Genomic DNA, 21,002 nt, shown 5'->3' with positions numbered 1-21,002 from the left:
TGCAGTTTTTACTGTGAGAAAATGTGTTTTTCTTATTTGTGGGTTTTGGTTTAAGTAAAAAGGTTTTTCTGATAAGATAAAAAGAATTGCTAAAAAATTTAATATAGGAACTATTTTTAAATCACAAAACACATTACAATACTTATTAACAAAAACTTAACCTTTCAATCAAAATGAGTTTAATAAAAATGTAAAATATAAAATTCCTTGTACCTACTTGTGGTAAATTTTACATCACTGAAACTTGTAGACCATTACCAAAATGAATTAATGAACATAAATCTTACGTAAAAAACAATGATTTTCAAAAATCCAAAATAACACAACATTCATTCGACAATAACCATAGAATAAACTGGAATGCTTCCTCAATTTTAGAAAAGGAACCAATTTCAAAATTACGTAAATTAAAGGAAAGTGCATTTATAATGTTAAATGAAGATAAATGCTTAGCTACTTGTTCAGATGATTTTAATAATACATTGATTCCTTTGCTAAAAAGAGAGGTAGATCAGGGTATTCTCAAAATTAATTAATGATTTAAAAAATTTGATATTCATATATTTTCCATCATTAATTTACATTAAGATCACAGCCCTTTAATTTTAAAGAAGTAATAAAGAATAAAATGTTCTTAAATCTGGATTTATTTTAAATGAATTTTTTGGCCCTGTAAATTTTTAAACCTGGACCGGGTTTTTCTCTCGGCGGCCCGGCCAATGCTAATACAAACTAATACTTTCACTGGATATCTTAACACATACTACATATACCTTGGGGAATTGGCAACGTCGCCAAAGTGACGAGAATATTACGTTGTTTTTGCTCCTCAAAAATTTAGTGCTTTTATGCAGATTAAGGCAATAAAAATTGTTCAAACCTGGTAATTTATATTACCTAGAAACTAGTCCATAAATTAGTGGAAAAAGTCTATGATTTTCTAGACACATAACTTTAGAACTATTTAAATTCCTTTCTCGGGTCCGCATGTGAGAAACGTAAACATTGCGCAATATAGCGAATATCAAGGCAACCTGCTTACAAGGTTGGTTGCGGTATTGCCGGCTTGTCGGATAAAACTGACTAATTATGGAATGCGATGTTTGTAAAAAAAACAGCTCGCAAATTGAAATTTTTGCTTGTGATGGTTGCAAAACTCGATTATGTAGAAATGAAGTGTTGTCATTGATAAATGCTTCTGAATACAAGGTTTTGCAGCTTAAATCAAAGCGGCACTTGAAATTCTACTGTGAAAAATGTACTAAAGGTGAATCATTTTCTCTATATCAATCACTAATTGAGGAGAAACAAAAACATATTGAAGCTAAAGAGAAGATTATCAGTTGTCTGGAAACAAATAATAAGGAATTATTACAAAAAATAGAGATGTTAGAGAAGAAGCTTCAAAATACGCAGAACGAGAGCAAGGGGACCTTTTCTGTTGTTCTAATAAAGCCTGTTGATGAGCAGGATGGCATTTTAACCAAAAAGGAGATTAGGCAAAACGTAGATCCTTCTAAAATTGAAGTTTCGAAGTTTAGGCAAATTAAGGGAGGTGGTGTTGTAATAGGCTGTTCGGATAAAAACCAGATTAAGGATCTTCGTACACAATTGGAAAAACAGTTAGGACAAAAATACACTGTGGAGGTACCATCTTTGAAAAAACCAAAAATGAAAATAGTAAATATTAACAAGGATGATGTAGGTTTAGAAGACTCTGATAGTACAATAATAGATTTAATTGTTAAGTGGAATAACTTATTTGACGGGGAAGATTTTTATATGAAAGTTTTAAAAAAATCGGTAAATAATTTTAAAAATATAAACCTTATCCTTGAAGCCGATTCAATTACTCATAACAAATTATTAAGTCAAGAAAGGGTCAAACTAGGGTGGTCTAGGTGTCGTGTTTTTAATCACGTAAGTGTCCTACAATGTTTTAATTGCATGGGCTTTAATCACTATGGTAAGGATTGTAAATCACAACAAATCTGCTCAAGATGCTCTGGCAATCACTCTTATAAAGAATGTAGGTCTAATGAAAAAAAATGTATAAATTGTATAAAATCTAAAAAGCCAAATGAAAACTTAGATGTTAGTCATGAAGCCTTAAGTCGAGAATGTCCTTGCCTATTGAGAATAATTAGCTTATATAATAAGAAGGTTGACTATTTATCTGACTGTGTATAAATCTATTTCAATATGAATAATATTAATAGCAATATGTCTGCCATTCTTAAAATGGCACATTTAAACTTAAGGTCGATTTTTACGGGATTTCAGGAGTTTGTGGATTTGGTAATAGGTAATGATTATGACATTATCGCAGTGACAGAAACTTGGTTAACTAATAACGTCTCGTCAAATGTGATTTCTATAACTGGTTACAATTTTTATCGCAAAGATAGGTCTACTGGCCGAGGTGGGGGGGTAGGATTTTTTGTTAAATCTCACTTAAAGGCTGAGATTCTTAACCTTAATATAGGTACAGATATAGATGGTTTTGAAAATATGTGGCTAAAAATTAATATAAACAGGGTCTCTATTACTGCTGGGGTCATATATCGTACTATGAATAATATTGGGGCTTGTGCAAATGCACTCGACAATATTCTACCAGAAATAATATCAACCTCCGACTATGTAACGGTTCTAGGGGATTTAAATATTAATTTTTTTAACAGCAATAATCCAATATCCGACATATTTGATGTTTTTGGTTTCACTCAGACCATTGATGAGGCTACAAGGGTCACTGATAGAGTATCAACATTACTAGATCCTATATTTTTTAGTGATGCAGATGCTATTATGGATGTTGGCACCATCTCTGCTATCGGGATAAGTGACCATAAGTTGGCATTTTGTAATATACGCTTACCAAATCTTAAAAGAGTCCAGAAAATAATATCATTCCACAGTTACAAACATTTTAATGAAAACCTTTTTAATACAGAGCTTTTACAAATACCCTGGGATAACATATATTATTTTCCAAATAAGTACAATTTCTGACACAGAACCTAATAAAATTATTTGACAAACATGTACCAATAAAGACCGTCCGCGTTAATAAACCCCCAGCACCTTGGCTTACACCAGCTCTAGAGGCCATATTAAAGGAACGTGATAAGGCTAACCTAAAATATAAAAAATCAAAGTCATTAGCTGATTTTGAAGCTTATAAGCGGGCTCGAAACTTTGCACTTGCTTCTATTCGAAGGGAAAAAAAGGGCTATTTAAGTTTTTTGGAACAACAAAAAAATAGTAAGTTACTCTGGAAAAATCTTAAGAATATGAATGTAAATGTAAGCTCAAAAACTTCTAATAGTGAATTTCCACTTGACTCTGTTAATCCTGATAGTGCAAATGACTATTTTTGGGTGTATTTAAAAAATCAAATAAATGTGACCAAAAAATACATTTCTATAACACAAATAAACTTAAGAACAACTTGCACTTTCAATTTAATATGATAGATTCCAGTTCAGTGAAAAAAAATATTTATTCCATTAAGTCCAATGCTTCTGGTCATGACAATTTGACACTTTTTATGATAAAGCTTAGCCTTCCTGCTATCCTACCTCATTTGACACATATTGTTAATTCTTGCCTAGAAGCTGGGTATTTTCCAGAGGACTGGAAAAAGTCCATAATTCTTCCTGTTCCTAAGACCAGAAAAGTAACCTGTGTGAATGCACTTCGTCCCATAAGCCTGTTGCCTGTCCTATCTAAAATTCTTGAAAGAACTGTTCACACACAAGTATTAAATTACCTAAATCTTAATAATTTGCTCCCAGTTCATCAGTCAGGCTTTAGGTCTGGACATAGTACTACTACTGCTCTTCTGAACTTAACTGACAACATAATAAGGGCATTAGACAAAAATATTGCGGTTGTCCTAGTCTCCCTGGACTACTCTAAAGCTTTTGATCTGATAGACCATGATTTACTGTGTGCTAAACTAAAATATCTGGGCTTCGACGAATGCTCTGTCTCTTTTTTCAGGTGCTACCTGACAGATAGACAACAGCGCGTACAAATTGGTAACAAGTTTTCATCTGCTGAGACTGTGATATCTGGTGTACCACAAGGATCTATAATTGGACCACTTTTGTTTCTAATATACATTTTTGACATTTTCCAGGTAATCAAAAATTCAGATTCACAGTCATATGCAGATGATAAACAGGTTTTGCATTATTTTGACCCCAATAAACCAGCAGAAGCTGAAGCATCTCTCAATGACGATCTAAAATCCATCAATGATTACTCAAGAGAACATAACTTAAAGATAAATCCTGAAAAAACAGAGGTACTTCTCTTTTGTTCAGAAAAGCGAAGAAAACTGCTAGAAGGTAGGTTGCACCTGAAACTGGGCGACACAACTTTGGGATTTTCTAAAAATGCGAAGAACTTAGGGCTTATCATTGATACTGATTTAAGGTTCAGAGATCATGTGAATAAGTTACTTCAAAAAAGTTATGTAAAAATGAAAGTTCTCTATGCCAACAGTTATATCTTAGACTTTAATATTAGGAAAAAACTCTGTGATTCTCTGGTTTTGCCAATTTTTTATTATTGTAATATAGTGTACTACCCCTGTTTAGATTTAGTGACAAAAAATAGATTGCAAGTTGTGCAAAATAACTGTTGTCGCTTCATATTTGGTCTGAGGAGATATGATCATGTCTCAGCAGAATTTAAACAATTAAATTGGTTAAATATGTCGGGTGTGGTAAAGCATCATTTTGCTACTTTTCTAATGAGGTTGTTAATATCAAATATTCCTGTATATTTGAGGGAAAAGTTAGTATTTCGAACATTTATTCATAACCGTGAACTTCGTTATGGAAATCACTTTACTATGCCACAACATTATTCAGCACTCTTTCAAAGAGGATTTGCCTATAATGCAGTATCTTTATATAACTCCTTAGACCCCTATTTAAGAAATATTAGTTTAAACGGCTTTAGGTCTCAGTTTAAAACTTATTTGTTAAATTTACAAAATACTTAGTGTCATTATGAATTATGTTTACTTTTCACTTCTTTTTTGATTTAGAATAGGGATGGTTAAGTGTAAGAGTAGCCTAAGGCTAAACTTCGCCATTTGTATTCTTTAACCTTAATCTTATATGTATATACCTATAAAACATTTAAATCTGTGTAATGTATATGCATGATTAATAAAAGACGATTTATTATTATTATTATTATACCTACTATTTTATATTTTATTCTGTACTAGCAGCTAGGGATTTATCTTAAAAAGTGTATGGAATTATTAATACTAACTTCTTGTTCTTCCTCGACTTTAAACCATAGCCTCTTGCAAGTTCACGCCGTCAAATTCATATTCACTAAACACTTTTAAATTTTGGACTTACCCAAAAAATAAGTTTCCTTTTGATAAGTTTCCTTAATATTAATTTGAATCCAAAACATAAACAAAAAACTAACCAGCAAATAATTTTTGAGGTTAGCTTACTAAGGCCGGGTGGCATTTTTCTAAACGCCAAACGTAATCGCGGATCGCGAAACGCCGAGCGTCAGGTTCAAAATGCCACTTGTGATCGCAAAACGCCGGTGCTAAACAGCACACGTTATCGCAAATATTTATGCGGAATTATAAACTACTTTATACACTCTGGCAAACGAGTCTGCAACAGCGAAAGAAATGTGTACCAAAGTTTTAAATGGCCAGATTTAGGTGTAGAAAAGCAATATTGCTCGGCATAAGATTTAATTTAATTTATAAACCGATTTATAAATTAAATTTATTCTTTGCTGAGGAATATTGCTTTTGTCTACTTAAATCTGGCCATTTTAAATTTTGGTACAAATTCATTTCGCTTTTGCAGACTATACATTCAGACACAGAGGTAATTTCACAGATCCGCACGGAGCTATTTACATCTGTGGTAATTTCACTTACTTCATTCCGCGAGTATAATTTTTAAGGAGAGTGAAATTAATTCAAAACATGCCAGTATTAAATATTTATTAAATCAGTGGCGGCTCGTGGTTAGGTGAGAGATGCGTTCTGCACATTCATCGATAAAATATAAAAGATTGCAAAAAAGGGGAGAAACGTGGAGAAATCAAAGATGTTTTTTAAACTAGACAAAATTAAACTTTTCCTTATAGCTTTCATTAAATGGTGTTTATATAGGTATTCTTATTAAAAAAAACTAGTATATATTTTCATAAACTAGTATATGAATTTTTCCAAGGAAAAAAGACGTAAGTGATGAACGGAATCTGAGGGAGCATTATCAATTTTTATTGAAAATATTTTATCCGGTATGAAAATATGAAATTTTAATATGTATTTGGAAGAAAATCGTTTTCGTGGATTTTCTCCGTTCCAAGCTGAACAGACTTAAGTACTTTTTTGACTTGCATTTTGTATCCTTTGAAGTTATAAATTTAATGTGTTTGTTAAATTTTAGCTCGCGATCAAAAATTACTCCAAGGTCCCTAAATTATGCCACTCTTCTTAATTCTGACTCATAAATTAAAAAGACTAAACGAGTTATAGCTTTATTAAATGGTGTTTATATAGGTATTCTTATTAAAAAAAACTAGTATTAAGTCCAGATATGTGTCTGAAAACAGCCCCTTTTTGACATTTTACCTTCCAAAAATATATCAAATAAACATAAAAAGAACATGCAATTTGCGAACTTTTGCCAACCAAAATTTTGCCTTGTACTTTCCCGACTGTTTGAATTTAAACAAAACAGGAGCGTACTCTTATGACCTTGTTCACCTAGATTTCGGTACTTAAATGTGAAATTAACTGCATACACATATAGTATTTTAAACTTATACATTATAATAAATATATACATATATATATATATATTTTTTTTTAATTTTTTTTTATTTATAATTACATTGTAACATATAATAGTTATTTTTTGAAGATTAAGTTTATTCTTCGATTTTTTTTGGCTGCAAATTTGTCTATAACCATCTCGTTGAAGTTTACAGTTTGCGTGACGATTTGCTTTTCCATTGAAAGCATCGATAGTGCTACCAGACGTTCTTCCACCATAGAATTACGTAAAAATGTTTTGATGCGCTTTAAAGTGGAGAAAGAACGTTCGGCTTCAGCCGTCGACATCGGAATAGTTATGAGTATTTCCAAGAGCTTTTTAGTTTCTGGAAATGAATCGGTCAAATTATTTTCTATGAGTAATTTTAAAAAAGGTATTGCTCCTTGTATCTCCCTGCAGTCTGGTCTGGAGTAAATCACTGAAAGCTCTGTTTTTAAACGCTCCCTATCAAAATTGGGGTATGAATCGCAAGTTACTTTTAATTTTTTATCAGGAAAATAATTAATATAGCGAACTGGTCAGAATACAGCAATGAAGCAGCTAATAAATGATTTTTAAAATGAAATCTATCCTCAGCGCAATTAATAATTATGTCACAAACTTCTAACGCAGCAATGCGGTGATCGAATTGACTGTCATATTTTCTTTTTTCTTTTAGGAGGTCCTACTTCACATTCAAGCAAGGATGCAATATCTTTGGCTTCATTAATAATTTCGTCAATTGAATTTCTTACTGTCGTAATGCTCTGCTCAAAAACTTGTATTTTGTGGTTGATTTCTACAGGATCAATTTTTCGTTTTTGTAATTCGTTGTACAAGATATCGGTGTGTGGCATAATACGCTGAAAAAATGTTAGCCAGAAAATAAACTTTGAATCCTGTAACATTCTTCTTATTGAGGAAGCTGCGGTACATGCCATTGAGTTAATAAATGAATTTTCTATTTCTTCCATGCATTCAAGCATAGATTCCCGATGTTCAAATACGATGTTAACTGTTCTAATATTAAAATTCCAACGTGTTGGTGCTCCGTGGGGAATTCTTTTCCCAACAATTCTATTAAGCACAGCTACGCGCTGCGGAGAATTTTTAAAAAATAAAGGAATTTCCTGAAGACTGCCAAAAAAAACTCGAACTTGGGAGCTCTCAGATGCTGCCTTAGACATTATTAAATTCAACTGGCGCGCATAGCAGTGTACAAAACAAATTTGTACTGATCTTTAATTCGCGCCTGAACACCAGTATTTCTGCCACTCGTTACTGCTGCTCCATCGTAGCTTTGAGCTATCAACTTATCCTTTGAATTTTCTAAAATCGGGTCTAAGACACTGCGAATATCAGCAGTGAAACTTTCTGCATTTAAATTTTGTGGCTCCAAATAAGTCCAGAACCGTTCAACCGGATCCCCATTTTGAATATATCTAAAAATTACAACCATTTGAGATTTGGCTGACACATCCGTTGTTTCATCTGCTATAACGGAAATATATGGAGCTGTGCGAATCTCGTGTAAAATTTTTTCGTGGCAAACTTCCAATATACAATCCAAAATGTCATTTTGAATATCTTTTGATATACCTTTAAATACACTCGAGTCTTTTAAATGTTCCGCCACTGTTTTATCAAGTTCAGCTATAAAATTTATCAGACCACGAAAAATACCTGGGTTTTTCGATGTCAAAGTTTCATCGTGGCCCCTAAGTGCAAGCTCGAATAATCCACAAAATTTTATGCAGTCAATAATTTTAGATAACACATACCTGTTTTTTGTTACGTTCTCGTTATATAAACGAATATTTGTCCCATAGGCACTGTCCAACTTTTCACGAATATTAACACTACCCAACAAACCTAGATTCATTACATTGTTTAAATGATTTCTCGATGTTTCGTGGCGTTTAATTTTTTCACTTAGATGCACCAGGTCAGTTACACCAACTACAGTCCAAGATTTGTCCCCACCAAATAAAAGACAAAGAAAACAAAAAAGAGCATTTTTTTTATTACATACGCATATCCAGTTATTTCTAGCATAAATATCTGGAGTAAAAATTCTTTTATATGATTTTCCACGGCTTGAACCACACTTTTCTATTAAAATATCGGGCAACGGCCGCTCTTCCTCTTTTAGTTTTATTTTTTCTTCATACGTAAATTGGGAGAATTGTTTTATATTAATCAAATTATACACCACATTCATTTTTAGAGTATAGAGGTCAGCTGACACAGCAGAACACACAACGCAAAAAAAACAATCAACAACTAAATGCAAAACCGTCAACAGTCAGCAGAATTACTGCAAATGTTTGCAGCTCCGTTCCGACATAAAATTCGCTATCTAAACTTATGGCGAAGTGCGGTGCGGGGCGAGGAAAAGGGCTCAACGCGGAGCACAGAACTCAAATGTGGTCCAGCTAGGTTGCGTTAATGGCATTGTAACTGTAGTGATTGGCACGCCAACAATTTTTACTTGGCCGACTGTAATAATCAGGTGTTCGTTCGGGGCGCGTTGGAGCGCGGATTGAAGGCATTGAGACCTACTATATGGCGTTCTCGGCCGAAAATATACTGTTTTATTATTTTGTTAGGTTTTAATTTTATTTTACTTAGAAAAATATTAAATAATTTCAAAAATAGTTAATCTGTATGAAAATGTTGGGGGTTCTGCAGCTCTTATGTACTAGCCGCCCCTGTATTAAATACATATATATTTAGGTACTCATTTATTTAAAACATGTAAATATTACTTTGCAATCTTTCGAGCTCCCAAAGCTCGATTTTATTTGACACAAGTACCTAGACTATGAGGAGCTAGATTTTCGTTTTTTTTTAAATTAGCAGGTTTTCTCCCAGACTGAAACCGCCTTCTGCCAGTGAACTTAGTTTTTCTTCTGGCAACAGTAGTTGGCTGTACAGAAATTGTCATACCTTTTCTTTTTGTATCGACCATTTGTCTTTTTAAAGAATAACATGGTTTGAAAGCTGTGTACAGTCCACTCAAAAGAGAAGATGAACTATTCATATTTTTTGCGTAGTTTTGACTCCACCTTGAAAATTTTCCGGATCATCTTTAAGGTTATTTATTACTTTGTTGTCTAGATCCGTAATAAATTTTTTCCACTCAATCAGCAATTCTGTATTTGCGTTGTCAATATTATTATCATTTAATTTTACTGTACCGCTATTTTCAAAATCCGTACCACTTGTCTGATCATCTACATTATCCACAACATGATTTAACTGTTTTTGAAGGTGGTAGACAATGGTACAGTGAAAACATCTTGTCGGACTTGCATTGTCTTATTTATTTAATGTAACACGACGTTTCGGTTGGTAATTATCTCCAACCGTTATCAAGTGTAAACTGACAGCAAACTACTATTCTATAGGCTTATATAGTCTCAGGACAGTGTAGGATCTAGAGAGACGCGTGTCCTCCCCTCCCCCCCCCCAACTCTGTTCACGGATGACTTTCTCTCCCCCCCCTCCCCTTCCACATCGCTGCACACATCTAGTATATAAGCCTATAGAATAGTAGTTTGCTGTCAGTTTACACTTGATAACGGTTGGAGATACTTACCAACCGAAACGTTGTGTTACATTAAATAAATAAGACAATGCAAGTCCGACAAGATGTTTTCATGATTTAACTGGTTATTAATTTCGTTTTTATTTGACTGATTTGACTGACTATTAGTTTGATTGCAATCCAGTCGGTGTATTTTCAAGGAGTAATGGTTGAAGTAAATGTGGCTCACTATCTGTAGCAATTTCATATAAAATGTTTTTTTGCTGTTCTGACAAAACATTGCAAGCACTATTAATGTTAAATTTTTTTATGGCTCCAGCCTGATGCTTGCACATTTTTCCCGTTTGGCCTTGGGGACAAGAACACATGCATATTTCCGTATCAATAAAATACACTTCTTTTTTGTCTGAACTTAAAATAGTGTATTGCAAGTGACATGATGTTATTTAGATCAACGTCCTTTTTATCGGGAGCATATCGTTTAATATTTATTGTGTTTAGGACTAAATCCAAAAGTCTTTGTTTGTAATACATGGAGAAACTCACAACAATAATATCGACGAGCTCTACCAGATTATAGGCTTTGGTTCTTTCCAAGGGAATATCTTTAAATAGCCGGAATATGACTTCAATCATATTATTGGTATTTGAACCCCTAGTTAAAAATTGCTTTCTATAGTATATACACCACATGTGCTTGCGTTTTATAAGAAGTTACTAATGGCAATAAAAGTGTTGCTCTGCTAAATCGCTCAATTAAGGCCCCTACAGTAGTTAAAATATAACATAAAACACAATATAACAATATAATACTATATAACATAATTATAATAAAAAGAGATATAACTATAACTTTAATTAAATAGGTATCATTGAATACTTACCTCAACTTCTTCCTTTGTTTTTAAATTTATTCTGATGGTTTCTTCTGAAATTTTATTGTAATTGTAACTATCAGGTAATCCAGCAAAATTCTCCATTGCGTATTAATATGACAATTTTTAAATTATCTTTTATTTGTTTACTTTAAATATAACCTCTTAACCTCTACCACATGCAATTATGAAGCTTCAACTAATCGTTTAACGTTTTTGTTAACCGCGTGGTGTCATAGATATGCTTTTATTGTAGCGCGCCAATTTGCGATAACGTGTGCTGCTTAGCATGCTGTTTTGCCATCGCAAGTGGCGTTTAGACAGACCCACAGAAAACAAAGAGAGAATAGAAAAAAAACCTAAATGGCAACCTCTGCTGGAGATGGTAGTTCGGATCACATCCACTGCGCGCTACCATCGGCGTCACGTTCTATGAAAATTAATCAATAAATTAATGCTTTAGTTTTTTTTGAGTAGATGGCGGTCGCGTCTCTCGCGTCATCAGTGATTCACAGAATTGTTTATCCTTCAGTAGTTCAGTCGAGTTCTGCTTCTGCTTTTTGACCTAAACCTAAATTAAAACGGCCCTTACTTAAAATTGTGTGCAAATTTGCTCCAGATTACAGCTATTTTGTGTGTTCTGTGGATTACAGTAGTACAAATAAGTAGTAAAGTTTAGTGGTGAAATTAGAGCCCTATAGAGATCTGCGATTTTTCAGGTAAGATTACTTTTTTTCCAAGAGAGTGGTGCAGTTTTATTGTTTTAAATTTACTTTTCTTTATTATCATTACATTTTGTAACTAGGTATATGTATTTTAGTACTTATACAGGGTCTTGCACCGCCAGGCGGGACATAGGAAATCCCATGTAATTTTTAATAGGGTCAATATTGGCTTCCCTAATTATTTTAGAGAAAAATGTATTGAAAAAATTTAAAGAGCACCAAAATATGCAACCTACAAAATAACTTTAATTATTTTTCATTTGTCCGTTTAGGAGAAACAGCCAAAAATCTTAACGAAAATTTGTCTTTTTTTATTGCCTCGTATTCACAGGTATGCCAGCCAAAATTTATTAGGTACCTTGACAGGTGGTAAACAACAAATAATTTGTCCTAATAACTTCACTGCATTAAAATTCTAAATTAAAAAAACTCAGCTATCAGTTACAACACTACTGAAGAAAGTGTACTTACTAATAGTTAAATGGTTTTACCAAGGCAATAGTTACCGAGAAATTTTGAATAATAATTTAATTAAAACCACAATGTTATTATGACAACTTAACTTGGAAGTTTACCTTTACCTAACTTTCTCACCTTGAGGGATATATGTAAGTACGGGGTGACAAAAAAGACGAAATTTTTACCAAAACTTTTCGCCAATAACTTCTAAAACTGCAACACCCTGTATATACCCTATACCTTCATCATTTTGTTTCTTAACTACCTACTTAAAATTGTATTTTTAATTTTTTTTTAGTGCTCCTTAAAATTATGTTTACTCCTACTCCTCAATCTCACCGAAAGAAATATTGTGTTGTTGGCTGTAAGAATCAAGATAGCAAAAGACATCGATTTCCGAAAAATGAACCTGAATTATATGATATATGGATATCTATTATCAAACCACCCAATTATGATAAGTTAACCCCAGAAAAAGTTTATAACAGATATTTTGTTTGTGATGATCATTTTGAGATGTCTTGCAAAGTACGAAACACCAAGAGAGGACTTAAAAGAACAGCAGTACCTACAGTGAATGTCACAGGTATATAAAAAATTATCATGTTTAAACTAAAGCCCAGTTTCCACCAATGACTGCCCACCCCGACTTTTTTTTCCCAGGGGGAAAAGTCATGAGTATCCTGTCCACACTATTTTAGTCCGTGCGGTTCACAAAAAAATGCCGCAAATTGGAGTAGAAGCATGTAACTTACTATAGTTGTTATTTAGGCCATTTAAAATGATTTGACCCGCAGCACCTAAAAATTTCACCCCATAGGGAGCTTTTTTTACCCCTATTTTGAAAAAAAGGGTAAAATTTGCAACAAATGAAAGTTAGAATAATTAAATAGCATTTTGATTTGTGGTTTTAAAAATCTATACAACAATTTGTCCAAAAAATATGTTGCCCTAAAAATTTCACCTCATATGGTCAGCAGATTTCACCCCTATTTTGAAAAATGGCAAAATTTTCAATAATTTAAAGCCATAATAATTAAATAATGTTTCGCTTTATAATAGTTTTAAACATATCTATTTACACTATTGTAGCTTGCATTTGTTGAAAATTTTACCCTTTTTTTCAAAATAGGGGTAAAAACAGCCCTCTATGGGTGAAATTTTAGGTACTGCGGATCAAATCATTTTAAATGGCGGATGGCCTAATTAACTATGGTAAGTTTCATGCTTCTACCCCAATTTGCGGCATTTTACCCCATTTTTTCAGGGTGTCTAATAAGTAATAAACCAAAAGAGGTGATGATAAAGTAGGACATTTTATACAGCATAAGCATCAAATTTCTTGTTAAAAGTATGTTATACAATACTTAGAAACAATAAAGATATATGTATGTATGTATGTATTATAAACTTTTTCATTAAAAATGACCTTGCCTCTCCTCCATTTAAGTTAATTCTGTGAGGAATTTAATTTGTAAGTCTTTGTAGGTACATAGCAGATATTATAATAATAATTATTAGTAAGTATACTATACAAATATTAAATAAAATATTTTTGATGTTTACGTTCTTTTTGTTTCTTTCAAATTTTTTAATAGTTATGTACATAGGTGGGTATTTAAAAATTTTAAAGGTTTAGAGGCTAAAATTAATAATAAGCAAAAAAGATTTCTTTCCAAAATATCTAAAAGAACCGGTGGGCTTATTTTTGTTGGACCACCCTGTATATAAGTCTCAAAATCAGCAGGACATCAGCACCTGAACCCTAGAAACCTGTAACTCCTGGAAAGGAAATTTCTTTATTTCTATTTTTGTATAGTGAAAATTTCCTGATACTTATTCTTTCTCGGTCTCTTTTGTATTTTGCGGTATTCCAGTGAACCGATAATCCGCGTGAATTCAGAAATTAAAAAAGAATCAGTCAGGAGATTTTTACTAGAAAAATAGAAAGAAATTTACTTTTCACGAGTTCAGATGCTGAAAAGCTAAAAAACGTTAAAATTATTTCCTGATATAATGGTGAAGTTCCGTTGCTATTAGTTCGGATCTCATCCACCGCTTTGATTTGAAATGGCGTTTTGTTCCGCAGAATTTTATTAGGCTGTTTTTCTTCTTTTCTCTCTTTGTTTTCTGTGGACAGACCGCTCGAGTATCAGCCGATTTGCGATTACGTGGGGCGTTTAGAAAAATGCGGCCGGGTGTCCACCTACGTGATAACGCAGTCATGACAAAACGCATTTACGCCGTAAAAAAACTTTTCTTCGATCTGCGACTAATGAACGAGATCGTCTCAAATATTTAAGTATCACGAAGCGCAAGAAAATTGGACGTCCATACAAGAAAATATCCAGTTTTCATTATTCGTTACATAAGAATGAATATTAAAATATTTGTTTACATTCTTGAAAATATTCGAGAAGAATGTAAGCATGTGCCAACAAATGTTAAGAAACCTATCAATGTTGAGGAAAGGCTGCTTTTAACGTTAAAGTGAGTAAAAAAATAAAACAAGAATATTTTCACAGTAAACTTTATTTAAAGACTTGTTAAATAAATTTTTGTGTTTATTAAAGATATACATATGTAGCTTCTACCTGAGTGTGATTCACGCGAATATGGTAGTGATGGATGCGGAGGTGGTGCAACGGAAAGAATAGGATTGTTTGCTGATATGGCATTGTCTAAAATATTTTCAATCTTCCTATATGCATCTGTAGTTTTTGAAGTAGCTCTAGCCTTTTAAAAAAGGGATGTAGGGACTTTAAATATAGCATGTTTGGATCATTCTCGGCCACATCACCAGTGAGAGTGGACACTTTTTTTTCTTCGATAGAAAGCATAGCTTTTTTAAATGGTGTTATTTTAGATTCCCTTTTCCTTTTCTTGCTTTGCGAAGATGTCGAAGATGTTCTTGAGGAAGGACGCATGGATTGTTGAAGTATTTGTGCGTTCATGTGTACATTTAGGTATTCCTCAGATGGCTGGCTTTGTTACTCAGAATCAGCTACACATATTTTAGATTTCTTGAACTGACTGGTCACGGCGATCTGTTAATTGTAAACTATATACAGTGCTTTCATTTCAAAACGATCCACCCTTAAAAACTTTCTTTAAAAAAAAAAAAAAAAAAACACGTCAAATTAGATATACAGGGGGACGTTTAATTATGTATTTACTGAAGTTCTGTCAATCACCTCCTCACCTCCAGCTAACCTCACTTTAATATGTCAAATAGCAAATGGGAACCCCCATCGTGTGATACATCATTGTAAGCAGCGTAAAATTCGCTATTCAACGGTACCAAAGAAATTAAATCGGTAAATGTGTAAGCAAATAGTTAGCGAAAATGTCTAGAAATAATGAATATTTTATTTACGCCAAACTTTGGTATTTTAAATGAATACTTTTAGTGTGGTACCTACATCATTTTAAAATTCTTACATTTTTTATAATAGATCATCAAAAAAATACAAGCAATTTAGAAGTTAAAATATATGGTAACAAACAGTACATTTAGTTCAAGCAAATTATTTATTTTTTTAAGTAAAGAATGTGTACCGTTATTTGCGAGAAAAAAGAGTGTCTTCAAATTTTTCGCAAAAATCTTTGCAGTCTTATAACTTTGTATGTGTATTTATTTCACCTTTATTTTTTGCGAAACCTACCTAATAGGTACAAAAAACACTGCAATACCTTACATTTTTAAGGCGTTTAAAAAGCAGGCGATTTATTAATGTTAAAACTGTCAGTTTGACGCGTGCAATTTTTCAATTTTAGTTAAAACAGTGAGTTAATAAAATGGTGTATACGCTAGCCGAAAGAATAGAAATAATTTTCCTTTATGGAGCTCAAGATCGGTGTGCTCGCAGAACCGCGAGAGCATTTAATGAAAGGTATCAAGATAAAAACGTGAGCCATAAATACGTATTAGAATTGATACGAAAATTTAAAGAGACGGGATCGATTTGCAATAAGAAAAAATATGAAAATAGAGTTGTCGATGAAGCATGCCAAGTTGAAGTACTAGGACGATTTGCTATGGATCCAACTTTGTCTATACCAAAGGCGGAAAAACTAACAAATATTTTCACTGATTTCGTACATAAAGTTTAAAAAAAAATAAGTTCTTTCCTTATAAAATTCATATTCTTCATGAACTCGGAGAAGATGATTTTGATAGGAGAATTCAATTTTGTGAAGTGATGTGCAGACGAATCGACCTTTTTTTTAAATGGCCTGGTGAACAGACATAACTGTAGATACTGGGATAATGAAAATTCGCATGTTTTTTGGGAAGGCCATACCCAATATCCCCAAAAAATTAATGTTTGGGCAGGAATTTATGGGAATGAAATAATCGGGCCATTTTTTTTGGAAGAAAATTTGACTGGCGAAATTTATTTAAACCTTTTAGAAAATGCAATATACCCTTCCATCATCCAATCTATGGAAAATCAAGTAGATCAACATGGTGCTATATTATTGAATGAAAATAATATACATTTTCAGCAGGATGGAGCTCCCGCGCACTACACTTTGGTAGTTCGAGAGTGGCTTGATGAAAATTTTCGAGAAAAGTGGATTGGCAGACGTGGTGCAATCGAATGGCCTGCGCGGTCTCCGGACCTAACCCCACTAGACTTTTTTCTTTGGGGCTACTTAAAAAGCAAAGTTTATAAAACCCCACCTCAGAGTATTGAGAATTTCAAAAATAGAATATTTCAAGAATGCAGAGAAATTAGCGGGCAGACCCTTGCCAATGTTCGTAAGGAGTTTGAAAATAGACTTTTTTATTGTCTTGCTAATAACGGCACGCATTTTGAACATTTAATAAAATAAATTTGTTAAAATAATTAAATTTGTTTTTCTACCCTACCGATTTACACTTTAATTGCTTCTTGGTCAATAAATTTTATTTTTTTTTACAACCATTGATAGCATAATGAATGCCCTTTAAAATAATGTATCACACCATGGGGTAGCCATTTGACATACCAAAGTTTGGCGTCAATAAAATATTCATTATTTCATTAGACATTTTCGCTAACTATTTACTTACACATTTACCGATTTAATTTTTTTTGGTACCGTTAAATAGAGAATTTTACGCTCCTTATTATGATGTATCACACGATGGGGGTTCCCATTTGACATATTAAAGTGAGGTTAGCTGGAGGTGAGGAGGTGATTGACAGAACTTCAGTAAATGCATAATTAAACGTCCCCCTGTATATCTAATTTGACGTGTTTTTTTTTTTTTTTTTTAAGAAAGTTATTAAAGATGGATCGTTTTGAAATGAAAGCACTGTATACTTCAGTCTCATCACATTTTTGTGATTCAAAGTTGTTTTGAAAACCTGCAGGATAATTTCCCTCAATGGATTAAGGGTAATCTTTCAAAAAAAAAGGTTTCTGAAAATAACACCATCTCCCATGCTATTTTTATTTTTTAAATTCTTTTTAAAAAACATTACGCATATTTTTTTATTTCGTTTTAAGTCGGCCCTCTAAAACAAAAAAAAAATCGAATTAGCGCGCTCAAAAGTATTTTTTTATGGATTCTCGAAATGTGAACGAAGTTATATGCAGTACAGCTTTATTTCTACCTATTTGCTACAATGCGAGTTTTCTATTGCAGATTCTTGGCTACTGGGACAGCGTTCAGAAAACTGGGATTATCATTTTATTTATCAAAAACTGCAGTCGGCAATATAGTTATCGAAATTGACGAAAAACAAAAACACAAAGTCACGGTCTCACAACATGTAATTTAACGGGCTACACGTGTTTCGCTCTAGTTAGAGCATCATCAGGCCTAAAATAAAAATACAACTTAAACAAAACTAAAAACTTACATAAAACAATAAAAACCTTTGGAAGCCATCCACACACTTCACAGTACATAAATAAATAATAATTTTAAGGTTATAAATTGTACAAAGCAGAAAATAAAAAATAAAAAGTGGGCCGCAACAACATAGACTTAACGAGAATCGAACCCGGTACAACAAGGTTATAAGTATAAGTGTAAAACCTATCGGCTATACGGACCTAATGCTAAAACAACTTAACACGTTAGCCAATGTAAATTGAAGAAAGTGACTACAAGGAAAATGTTAAACGATACTTAGCTAAATTAAATTGTTAAAAATTAAATTAGGTTCAAAAGTAAACACGTCATTCACACACACGAGAACAGGACTCTTTTTAGCTTTTGTAATTTCCATTTTCTCCAGAAGGTCAAGCTTCTTACCTTTAGGGCATTCTTGAAGCATTTCAGCTCCCACCCCCGGAGGAAAATTATGAGTAGAGGCCAGCAAATGATTCGCAAACGCTGATTTGGTATCACTGACATTGGTATTTTTAAATTTTTCAAAAAGCGCGACGTGTTCTTTAATGCGTGTAGAGATTTTTCTTCCAGACTGGCCAATGTATACTGCGTTGCAATCGTCACATTTTAAAGAGTTAACTCCTGATTTAGAAAGGATGCCTGCCTTGTCCACTCTACTGACTAATTGGTTCTTTAAATTATTGACTGTCTTATACGCCATTTTTACATTTAGGGATTTAAAGAATCTTACTAAATTTACGGAGATAGAATCAAAAAAGGTCAAGGATCTAAAGGAACTTATTGAGTATTTAAAAATTTGTAATAAATGTTGTCAGTGATACCAAATCAGCATTTGCGAATCATTTGCTGGCCTCTACTCATAATTTTTCTCCGGGGGTGGGAGCTGAAATGCTTCATGAATGCCCTAAAGGTAAGAAGCTTGACCTTCTGGAGAAAATGGAAATTACAAAAGCTAAAAAGAGTCCTGTTCTTGTGTGTGTGAATGACGTGTTTACTTTCGAACCTAATTTAATTTTTAACAATTTAATTTAGCTAAGTATCGTTTAACATTTTCCTTGTAGTCACTTTCTTCAATTTACATTGGCTAACGTGTTAAGTTGTTTTAGCATTAGGTCCGTATAGCCGATAGGTTTTACACTTATACTTATAACCTTGTTGTACCGGGTTCGATTCTCGTTAAGTCTATGTTGTTGCGGCCCACTTTTTATTTTTTATTTTCTGCTTTGTACAATTTATAACCTTAAAATTATTGTTTATTTATGTACTGTGAAGTGTGTGGATGGCTTCCAAAGGTTTTTATTGTTTTATGTAAGTTTTTAGTTTTGTTTAAGTAGTATTTTTATTTTAGGCCTGATAATGCTCTAACTAGTGTGAAACACGTATAGCCCGTTAAATTATATGTTGTGAGACCGTGACTTTGTGTTTTTGTTTTTCATCAATTTTGTATGTTGGTCTCTTAGAGAAGAATGGATGAGATTTTTGAATAGTTATCGAAGTCTGTAAGGCTTTGTGGAATATGTTACAAAACAAGCACCTGCAATTTCCTACTCAATCTGATTTTAAAACCATCGCAAAAGAATTTACTGATAGGCGGAAATTCCTAAATTGCATGGGATGTATCGATGGCAAACATATTAGAATTAAGTGCTCTCTTCGGATACAACTACAAGAACTATTTTTCAATAGTTGATGGCAATAAGTGATGCACATTATAGATTTACTTTGACAGATGTTAGCGCTTATGGTAAAGACAGCGATAGTGGGGTTTTGATGGACACTAAATTGCATGCTGATTTAGGAAATGGAAAAATCCGTTTGCCTAAAAAAAAACATACTCTACTAGCTAATACTATTAAGGCTGAATATGTATTTTTGGGTGATGAATCCTTCCAACTCCGAACCTACCTATTAAGGCCATTTCCAAGAAGGCAGTAGATGACAACAAGTGCCTTTTTAAGTATAAGCTTTCGAGCGCGAGAATGATCATTCAGTGAATGAATATCGAAACTAAAGAAGAAAACGCAGTCTATATTATCAAAGCTATTTGCCTATTGCACAATTTAATCATCGATCTGGAAAAGCCAGATTACAGCAGGAATTAAAATCTAGATGAGGACCAGCTGCATGTCCTGCCATAAGCTAATCTCATCCAACCAAAAAGGTTAAATCGCGCATTAGAGACCCAATTACTGTCGCAACTCGTGTTTAAATTTTATTAAAAAAAATTAAGAACTTTTGATTAACGATCTAACCTAACCCGTCTTAAATAAAAGGATTTTTACTTAATGTTTTCTTTTAGTATCTCCGCTATCGCTTGTTTTTTTATTTTATTTATTTAATCAATACACGGGATCAACCCTATTAAAAAAAATATAAAAATTTCTGAAAAAAAAATAAAAGCTAGACTACCTAACCAATAATTATTAATTAACAATAATTATCAAACTTAATCTTAATACCAAAGATAATTAAACTGTTTTACAAGTAGTAATAATAATCTCTGAAAATCTAAACAATTGACAATGCAAAATTAGCTAAGAAAAAGCAAAATATATTATTATCAATAACAATGATCAAATGTACTTCAAATTATTAATCATGGAGCAAAATTATTTCAAAAAACAAAATCCTACAAATTCTTAATAGGACTCCTAAAATGCAATAAGGAAATTCCCAAAACTTCAATTCCAGTAGAGTTTACTAGCGTCAAGGTTCTTT

The 21,002-nt window shown here is 32.8% G+C and overlaps 2 protein-coding genes across 6 annotated transcripts in view; one reads left to right on the top strand and one right to left on the bottom strand.

The window, feature by feature from the left end:
• The window catches only part of LOC126744876 (protein AAR2 homolog), a 46,720-nt gene extending 41,142 nt beyond the window's left edge, over positions 1 to 5,578 (bottom strand). The window contains exon 1 of one of the 5 annotated variants that reach the window (XM_050452447.1): positions 5,299 to 5,578. The gene's annotated coding sequence lies outside the window, so the exon portion shown is untranslated. Of the gene's footprint in view, positions 1 to 5,226; positions 5,246 to 5,298 lie in introns of those variants that run through there. The other 4 variants (XM_050452448.1, XM_050452444.1, XM_050452445.1 and 1 more) reach the window with 4 other exon arrangements.
• Positions 799 to 5,210, top strand: LOC126744878 (uncharacterized). The gene has a single exon (XM_050452450.1). It carries the CDS (start codon positions 1,090 to 1,092, stop codon positions 2,188 to 2,190), a length of 1,101 nt encoding a protein of 366 aa, XP_050308407.1. The 5' UTR covers positions 799 to 1,089; the 3' UTR covers positions 2,191 to 5,210.
• Positions 5,579 to 21,002: the final 15,424 nt, after the last annotated feature.

The sequence above is a fragment of the Anthonomus grandis genome, chromosome 15 (assembly GCF_022605725.1).
Source record: "Anthonomus grandis grandis chromosome 15, icAntGran1.3, whole genome shotgun sequence".
Lineage (NCBI taxonomy): Eukaryota > Metazoa > Arthropoda > Insecta > Coleoptera > Curculionidae > Anthonomus > Anthonomus grandis.
The sequence above is the reverse complement of the archived record's forward strand: the minus strand, read 5'-3'. Positions and strand labels throughout refer to the sequence as shown.